This window comes from Elephantulus edwardii, unplaced genomic scaffold (assembly GCF_000299155.1).
Source record: "Elephantulus edwardii isolate Elephantulus edwardi_28Jun2011 unplaced genomic scaffold, EleEdw1.0 scaffold00096, whole genome shotgun sequence".
Lineage (NCBI taxonomy): Eukaryota > Metazoa > Chordata > Mammalia > Macroscelidea > Macroscelididae > Elephantulus > Elephantulus edwardii.
This window is the reverse complement of record NW_006399846.1, coordinates 5,935,104-5,944,493: the sequence shown is the minus strand read 5'-3', so window position 1 is coordinate 5,944,493 and position 9,390 is coordinate 5,935,104. Positions and strand designations below refer to the sequence as shown.

The 9,390-nt window shown below is 38.9% G+C and overlaps 1 protein-coding gene across 1 annotated transcript in view; it reads right to left on the bottom strand.

Annotated features, from left to right (window-relative positions):
* The window catches only part of PARP11 (poly (ADP-ribose) polymerase family, member 11), a 65,791-nt gene that overhangs the window by 13,590 nt on the left and 42,811 nt on the right, over positions 1-9,390 (bottom strand). Inside the window, exons 5-6 of the mRNA XM_006891300.1 lie at positions 6,144-6,216; positions 5,931-6,061 (exon numbers count right to left, since the gene is read on the bottom strand). Coding sequence (XP_006891362.1) covers positions 5,931-6,061; positions 6,144-6,216 — 204 coding nt within the window. The remainder of the gene's footprint in view (positions 1-5,930; positions 6,062-6,143; positions 6,217-9,390) is intronic.

The following is a 9,390-nucleotide window of genomic DNA, read 5'->3' as shown; positions in this document are numbered from 1 at the left end:
AAACTGAAGAGGACTTGAAGCACTTGCTGCAGAGGGTCAAGGACTGCAGCCTTCAATATGAATTGAGGTTCAATGTCAAGAAGACAAAGATTCTCACCACTGGACCAACTGGCAGCATCAGGATGGATGGTGAAGAGATTGAGATTGTTCACAGCTTTTCTTGGCTCCACAGTCAACACTCTTGGCACCAAGAGCTAGGAAATTAAAAGACATTGCGATGGGAAAATCTGCTGTTAGCGACCTCTCAAAAGTACTGAAGAGCAATGGTTTCTCTCTGGAGACTAAGGTGCATCTGTTACAGGCTATGGTCTTTGCTATCACTTCTTATGCATCAGAGAGTTGGACAACAACTAAGGAGGATAGAAGGAGAATTGATGCCTTTGAGCTGTGGTGCTGGAGAAGAGTATGAGGGTACCATGGACTGCTAGGAAAACAGATTCATCCTGGAGAGCGTTAAACGGGCGGCTCCTTGACGGCAAGGATTTTGAGGCTTCCTCTAACATACTTTGGATATGTTGTAAGGAGGTACCGGTCCTTGGAGAGGGACATCATGCTTGGTAGGGTGGAGGGACAGCGCAGAAGGGGAAGGCCCTCTATAAGGTGGACTGATTCAGTGACTGGGGTAATCGGGATGGGTGTGTCAGATGGTGCGATTGGCACAGGACAGAGCAGAGTTTAGGGCTGTTGTACACAGGGTCGCTATGAGTCGCAAGCGACTCAACGTCACATAACAACAACAACACTATTTGCTTATGTTGTGTCAACTTATACTAATGATCATCTTATGTACAAAAAAACAAATTATCATCTGGTCTTATACTATCCTTATAACCTGTCTAAAGTCCACCATTGTGGCTACTGTGCTAACCCATGTCACTGGTAGTTTGAGTTCTAGTGGCACGTCTAACGGTGACAAGTCAGATGATGCCCTCCTGTTACCCACAGAATTTTCACTGACTAGTTTCTGGAAGTTGATTGACAGGAATACTGTGCCAAGATAATATGATAAATTGATAGACAACTGGTAGCTATAACTAAAGGTATTAAGTAAGTAAGACCCATTTCTAACTCTGTTTTTAAGATTCTGCAAGTTAGTACAAATAGTTTTTAAGCTTTATTTTAATGCAAGAAGACTCACAGGCTTTTCAATGATTTAAAATCAGCACATACATACAGCAAATGGAAGTGACTGTGATGAATAATTTGTTATGAGTAGTGGTGGGTTCGATTCTTTCAAAGTGAGAGCAAATTTGTATAAGGGCAAGTAGGGAATCTGTAAGTTGGACATTTATAACAAGGGACTGTTTATACTCTTCCCTAAGCAAAAATTGAAGAAATTCTTCCTGAAAGTTAATACCAAAATGTGTTCTTAATCTTATCCCATCAGTGGATGAAAATAAGTCAGAAACCTAGGCATTATCTTTCCCATCTCCCTTACCCTTCATTCCCACACATTAAATCAATAATATGTCTTAGTAAAGTACACATTTAATATCTGAAAACTATTCTTCAAAACAGTATTAATTACTCCAGCAAAAATAGCAAAGTTCAACAGGGCAGCAAACAACAAATGCTGGGGGTGGGGGGTGGGGCTGTAGAGAGATTGGAACTCTTATTCACTGTTCGAGGGAATGTAAAAATGGTACAGCCACAATGGAAGGTGCTTTCCCAAAAAGTTGGGAACAAATACCATTTGACCCACTGATTCCCCTACCAGGAATATACTCTAAAGAAACTAGAGCCACAACTTAAAACCACTTTATATACACTGATGTTTACTGTGGCATTAATCACAATAGCAAAGAGATGAAAGCAACCTAAGTGTCCCTCAACAAATGAATGGATAGAAAAACTATGGTCCATTCACACAGTGGAATATTATGCAGCACTGAAAAACAATGAACTCGTAAAACATTACACAACATGGGAAGCCTGGAAGACATTATTCTCAGACACGAAAGGAAAATTACTACATAACACTGCTGTTATAAAATAGGATGGGGTGGAGAAGGTTGGGAAAGGAGTGAAGAGATAATGAACACTGCAGTAGAACAGATGAGGGGAAGAACTGTCTGAAAGGAATATATGATTAGGCATTATATATACGTATGACAATAATCTGGAACAAAGAATGCATTGCAGAGTGTGCTGGTAGAGGAGCAAGGGATGAAGGAAGAAAATGTGCAACCATAAACTAAAAAAACACCACCCCAAAATAGCATTATTACTTTGTTTCTGACCACCTAATTTCTCTTAGAAGAAACACATTCCTAAACCAGTTTTTTCTGATTCTGTGATAGCTTTAAAACAGTAATTTTTGCACTTTTGACATTTGGGCTAGATAATTCTTTGTTATGGGACAGTCATGCGCACTGTATGATGTTTAACATCTCTGGCCTCTATTCACTAAACATTAGCAGTAATCGCCTCAGGCCACCATGTTTTTGTTGTGTGCCACTCAGTTGGAACCTATCCATAGCTGACCCTCTAGTGGGTTTTCAGAGGTAATAAATAGCACAGGAGGAGATAGCCAATCCTTCTGTGGAGCAGCTGGTGGTTTTGAACTGTGTGCCTTCAAGATTGCAGCACAGATCCTGACCATATCTGGTAATCTTGAATTCTGAATGTATTGGTTTTTTAACTAACCTTAAAGAAGTCTATCACAACACATTTGCTAAATGCAACATATTTCATTTCCTGACTACAGCTGTCTATGAGTGCTTAATGTTAATTCAAGTAGAAGAAAACCATGAATAACATCAAATTTCTTCATTTATCATAGTGTAGTTCATTGGTTTGGCTTTAAGGCTTTTTCTTTCCTTGACTTTCAAGCATAATCCACACTCAAGGCTGAATTTTATCACTTTCATCAGTAAGTGCTTCAGGTCACCTTCATTGTCAGCAAGTTAGGTGACAGGATACAACCCTGACATATTCTGACCCTGCAGTATCCTCTTGTTCTTGTCTGAGTAGCAATCTTTGGTCCACACACAAGTTCCATGTGAGCACACATTAGATAAGTGTATAGGAATTCCTAGTCTTGGATAACAACTGTTATACATAATTTGATTTGAATCAGATACTTCCACCAAAATCAGCATTCTGTTACTCTCTGCTTTTAATAAGGATCTATCAAAAAATAGCACTAATTTCCATTTATACCATAACCTCTTCTGAATCCAGCTTGTACTTCTGAAAGGTCCCTCCATTCACCGTCATTTACCTGGAAGCAAAATCACTCACCAATTCCATTACTTTCTTGTTTAAACTTCCACACTCTGCACTGTTCCCAGGAAAAAAATGTCAAATCTCTTAGTTTGGCCTCACATGGTCTGAACTCTCCTGATCATCTGACTTCAACTCTGAATCCATATAACTTACTTCAGGTTGTTGAAGAAAAGCATTACAATCAACCAAGTGAATCTACTATGAACTTGAGAATGCTCTGCTTCTTAATTAAAAGAATCCTCTTACCAGTTTTACTAATTTCCCGTTTTCTTAGAAATCTCTCAATGTTATGGGTTCCTTTTTGTATTCACACTTTGGCCTACACTGCTTCTGTTACCTTTAAGGCCTTGCCCCTCTCCTACATCTGTGTAACTGAAGTTATGCCTGCTTTAGGAAGAACTCCTTGGATTTCCTCACTGTACAACACATACTTTCTAATTTTATTTGCAAGGGTGGACTCCTTGTCAAAGTTGTCGTGCTATATACTATTATATCTCCATGCCCCAAAGAATATCTGGTACAAAGTAGGCAGTGAAGCATATTTACTGAGAGGGAAGAAGGGAGTAATAGCACAGACAATGTATAAACTGATACCCTGTGGACTCAGGTGGGCCTGACTGCTTATATAGTGAGTCCTAAGTTACATGACAATGATGTTGACTAGATTTTTTTCTTCAGGAAGATTTTAAAATGACAGGCTGCCCTTACAATAAGATTTAGTATTGTCTACTGTCAAAGCAGGTAGCAGGTTCATTTATGATCACAGATTTCTAGACATAAAGTCATGAAGGATATCACCAAAGGAAAACAGTTTCCAATAAAATTCTTAGTATAAATTGTTTTAGGATTCACTGGTATATTCTTACCAGTAGGGTTTAATTCAGGTTTCAAATTATTGAGAATTCTAATACAAACAACACTTCAGAAGCCAGAATAAGAGTAACGGATTACATTTTTGTAAACTAATTTTATAAAAACATTCTTTATTCTTTGTGAGACCAAAAAAAGGACAGAGGCCCTTATCCTTTCCTACAAGAGAATCATCTAAATTGGAATTGAATAAACCTTCTAAATTCAGATAAACTCAGTCATTGTAAGAAGAATTAGTTTCAGCTAAGGATTCAAGACTATAAAGAATTCAAGCTGAAAGCCTCTTATTTTACTATAAACTATTCTGAGACTCAAATCTACTATGAACTCAAGCCACATTAACTGACTTACCAGAGCATGAAGGGATTTCATGTACTGTTACCAAGAAAAGTCAGTCTAATTCTCAAGCTTATGGAAATGAAATAAGTTAAGGTCTGAGATTTGCTTTAAAATACTTCAGCAACAATAATGACAAAAAAGGGGATAGATGAGGTGTGACAAGCTCTGATAAATATTGAATCAAGCCCATGGAGGTTCATTGTATTACTCTATTTTTGTGTCTATTTGAAATTTTTCTAAACTTAAAAAATGAAAGTCTGCTGATACTGAGAAAAATATTAGAAATCAAGTCATTAAAAATACTAATAAAATATTTCTGAGCACTCTTTAAGTAATATTTATTATAAACAATAATATAGCACAGTAAATTGAGTAGGACAATTTCTTGACAATTTCTGTAATGGGATTTATTTTTAGACTAAAGACGCACTAAGCAATTTAATGAGCCACTCCCAGCCTATATCAAGTGATGAATTGCAATTTTAAATCTTACAACATAAACCCTGGGCTAAGCAGAAAATCTGGAGGTAAATGCTAAAGTGTCCTCCAAAACAATACTAGCAAATAAACATAAGCAAAGTAATGCAAGTATTAAAAAACCAAAAACTATTCCACAATGCTTTCAGAACTTCTAATTCAATACAAACAGCTGAACTAACAAAGTTGATCAATCAACTGAATGGCTCCCCAGATTCCAGTTAAACAGGACAGCAGTTATAAATGTTGGAGAGGAACTGTTATACATGGTTGGTGGGATTGTAAAATAGGACAACCACTCTGGAAGTTTGACGCCTCCTCAGAAAGCTGAATATAGAAATGACCCAGCTATTTCACTGCTTAGAATATACCCCAACAAAATGAGAACTGAGGCACAACAGAGACTTGAACACCAATGTTCACAGCAGCATTATTCACCATTGCAAGAACATAGAAACAGCCCAAACGTCCAACCACAATCAAATACATTCAAACAACGAAACACTACATAGTAGCATGCAGGAGCAATGATTCTGTAAGTTACTACCTAATTTGGGAGGGAATGGAGTGTTATGCTGAGTGAGCTGACTCAGTCCCTTAAAGGCAAATACTGTTTAAGACCATTATTAAAGAATGTGTATGAAGACCCAAGGAGGGGGGAGAGTGGAACAGAGAGGTGAGAATGGGCAGGGGTGGAGGGCTAGTTATAGGGTCACACAATTTGATGGGTGGAGGAAAAGGTGGGTAAAGGAAATGGTAAAGATAAAGATCCTGTGTGAAAAACAATGTATACAAACTGTTGTTGTGTATTGTCAAGTCTAGACTGATCCATAGCTGACTCTCCAGCAGGCTTTCAGAGGCAGTTAATCACACAGAAGGAGACTGCCCACCCTTCTCCTGTGGAGCAGCTGATGGCCTTGAAGTGCATGCCTTCAGGATTGCAATACAGCTTCTTGCCAAAATTTTCTTTACATTTTTTTTAAAAGTCTGAGGATTCAGACTAGAAACTGTCTCACCTGCAAAAGAACTCCCACAAGTCTAAATTTTGAATTCTCTGAATTCTTTCAATTCGGTTGCGATCCATTGTTTTCCCAAAGAGATTAGCAACTTCATTATATTCATGTGTCTGACTGTGCAAAGGAATGAGCTGGAAAAAGAAATTTGCATAATTTCATTGGGGTCCTTTCTGATCTCTTCCAGATTACACACTTAGTCATGTCTGGTCTTACCTGATATGGGACTTCGGAATTCACGTTCTCCCAGTGTAGTGGCATAGGAATAGACTCATTTTCACAAATATAACTTTAAAAAGCAAAAGACAAAACAAATATCAGAGGTTGATTATAACTGTTATCTAGGATTAGACCTTTCTCAAAACCAGATTTTTCATGTTCAGAATATTTTAACAAAGGTAACCAAGAAGCGTAGCCTTTTACACCTTTATTTAACAATATTTACTGAATAACCATTATATGTTACTCTTTAAGCAATGGATTGAGAATTTTGATGGAAAATACCTATCCCTACATACCATGAATATTTCTAAATCAGTTTATCGTGCTTTCCAGAATTTCCTTAAAATAAAAGATTTTAGGTAAATGAAAAAGAAAAGAATTTTCAAGAAGAAACACAAAATCCTGATTTTACAAAACTTTTCAATATACTTATATTATCTTTTGAGCTCTGGTAACAAGGAGGTGCATTGCCAACTCAAAGGCATGGGTTCAAAACCACCAGCAACTCTCCGGGAGAATGATAGGCAATCTCTTCGTGTGTGATTTACAGTTCTGAAAACCCACAGCAAGACCAGTTATGAGTTGATTCCAACTCAACAGCAGTAACTTTGACTTTTTGACTACTGAATTAAAACAAATTCAAGCTCAATAACAACATGTTCAACGTCCTCTAAGAGCTAACTTAAACGGAAACCTTTGTTTGTTGCCCTCTGCTGTCCTAGGAAGAATTCCAGAGTACTGTAAATTTTGTGCTGCGCTGCTCACAGAAATGTTGGCAGCTCAACTTCACCAAGAAAAGCTTGGCTGGCTATTGTAAATGGTATTGATTTATTCGTTTCCTCTCTGTGTTGTGTTTTGGGGTTTTTTTTTGTTTTGTTTGGTTTTACTATACAGGAATCCTATTGATTTTTGTATATTGATCTTATCTCCTGCCACTCTGCTGAACTGTACTTTGTTGACTCCTTGGTTCTGTGTACACTATCACATTATCGCATTTAACAAAAGTTTTATCACCTCTTTGCCAATCTGATGTTCCTAATTTTCTTGTTGTATTGCCCTAGCAAGTACTTCCAATACAGTATTGAATAGAAGTGGTAAAAGTGGACGTCGTTGGCTCCTGTTCACAAGGGGAATGACTTTAGTCTTTCTCCATTAAAATTACATTAGCTTCTGGTTTTATATATACAGTTTTCACTACACTCCCTCGGAGCAGCTGGTGGCCTTGAACCCTGTGCCTTTAGGATTGCAGCACAGCTTCTTGCCACTAGGCTACCAAAGCTCCAAAGAGTAGAGTGGCAAGCAAATGTTTCACTATAGGGTATTAAGGGTAGGTGTGTCTGAGGCTGTAAGATTGCCTCAGGATAGGGCAGGGTTCAGAGCTACTGTGTTTATGGTTGCTGTGAATCACAGAGGACTGAGGGCACATAACATCACCAACAACATACTTTTATAAGTCTATTCGTTTCTGACCCGGTAGATTTGAATTTTGTTTCTTTGGGTTACAAGCACAACTCCTTGCCCTTAAGCCACCAGAAGTCCTTACAGAACAGGACTGTTACATCTTTTTCCGATCAAATAGCTAGCTGTTCAAACCACTGGCCTTTTGACTGACAGACAAGCACTTAACCATTGCACAACCAGAACTCCTTTGTACATAGCTGTTGTTGGGTACTGAAGAATCAGAACTGACCCATAGCTGACCCTTCAGCATATTTTCAGAGGCAGTTAATTGCATGGGAGGGAGAAGAACTGGCAATCTCCTCTGTTGTGGTTAACTGCCACTGAAAAACCACAGGAAAGTCAGCTATGGGTCAATTCTGACTCTATGGTCCACCACCACCACCACCACTTGCTGGTCTGTCCTTTGTCCCAACAAGTAATCACTACTTTTTAGTCCCTTTAGTACTTCTATAGAACATCTTTTCTTTCCTACACAAATGGTACAAAAAATCCACACTTTTTTGAACCTGATTAGTTTTTATCCACTTAGTATACTTTTAGAGGTCTTCTACATCAGTCATAAAGAGTATCCTTATTTCCATTCTCTGCAATGCATCCTGGCACAGTGGTAGACATTAAATAGTTGGTGAATAAATGTATATATTCTCATTCATAAATACATAGAATTCCATAGTAGGGATATACCATGATTTCTTTAACTAGTTCAACTGATGATAAAGAATCAGAAAAAAATCCAGAAAGCTGGACAACAACTAGGGATTATAGAAAGAGAATTTATGCCTTTGAGCTGTGGTGCTGGAATATTGAATATACCACGGACTGCTAGGAGAACAAACAGGTTCATCCTGGAGAGGGTGAAAATAAGCTGCTCCTTGGAGGTAAGGTTTCTGAAGCTTTGTCTGACATACTTTGGTCATTTACAAGGAGTGACCAGTCTTTGGTGATGCTACAAGGAATGACCAGTCTTTGGGGAGAGATATCATGCTTGGGAGGGTGGAGGGACAGTACAAGAGAGGAAGACCCTTGATGAGATGGATTTATTCAGTAACTGGGGTAATGGACGTAGTTGTGTCAGAGACAATAAGGTTGGCATAGAACAGAGCAGGGTTGAGCGCTGTTGTACATAACAACTGGTGATAAACTTAGTGGTAAAGAGTTATGCTTCCAACCCAAAGGCATGTGGTTCAAATCCTCCAGCTGCTCCACAGGAGAAACATGGGTCATCTCCTCCCATGTAATTTACTGCCTCTGAAAACTTACTGGAGGGTGAGCTATGAGTGGGTTCCCAGTGAACAGCACACACAGTGACAACTGATGATATCGGGAGCTCTAGTGGCCTAGAGGTAAGGACTTGTGCTTCCAACCCAGAGCCTGTGCTGCAAACACAAAGACTGCCTCTCTGCTGGTCTGAATTTTCCAGCTGCTCTGTGAGAGAAAGATGGGCAGTCTCCTTCTGTGATATTTACAGCCTCAGAAAACTCACTCCGATATTTACAGCCTCAGAAAACTCACTCCAGGGTCACCTATCAGTTGGTTCTGTCTTGAAGGCAAGGAATCTGAGTTTTGAATGTTGAGTGACTGATGATACTGTGAGCTCTAGTGACTTAGTCCGTACGAAGCTGTGTTGCTAACTCAAAGGTCATGTCTCTCTGGCAGTTTGGATCCACCAGTGGCTCCGGAGGAAAAAAGATGTGCATTCTCCTCCCATGTGCTTTACTGCCTTGGAAACCCAGTGGAGGATTAGCTATGAGTCAGTTCCAACTCAAGAGCAATGAGTATA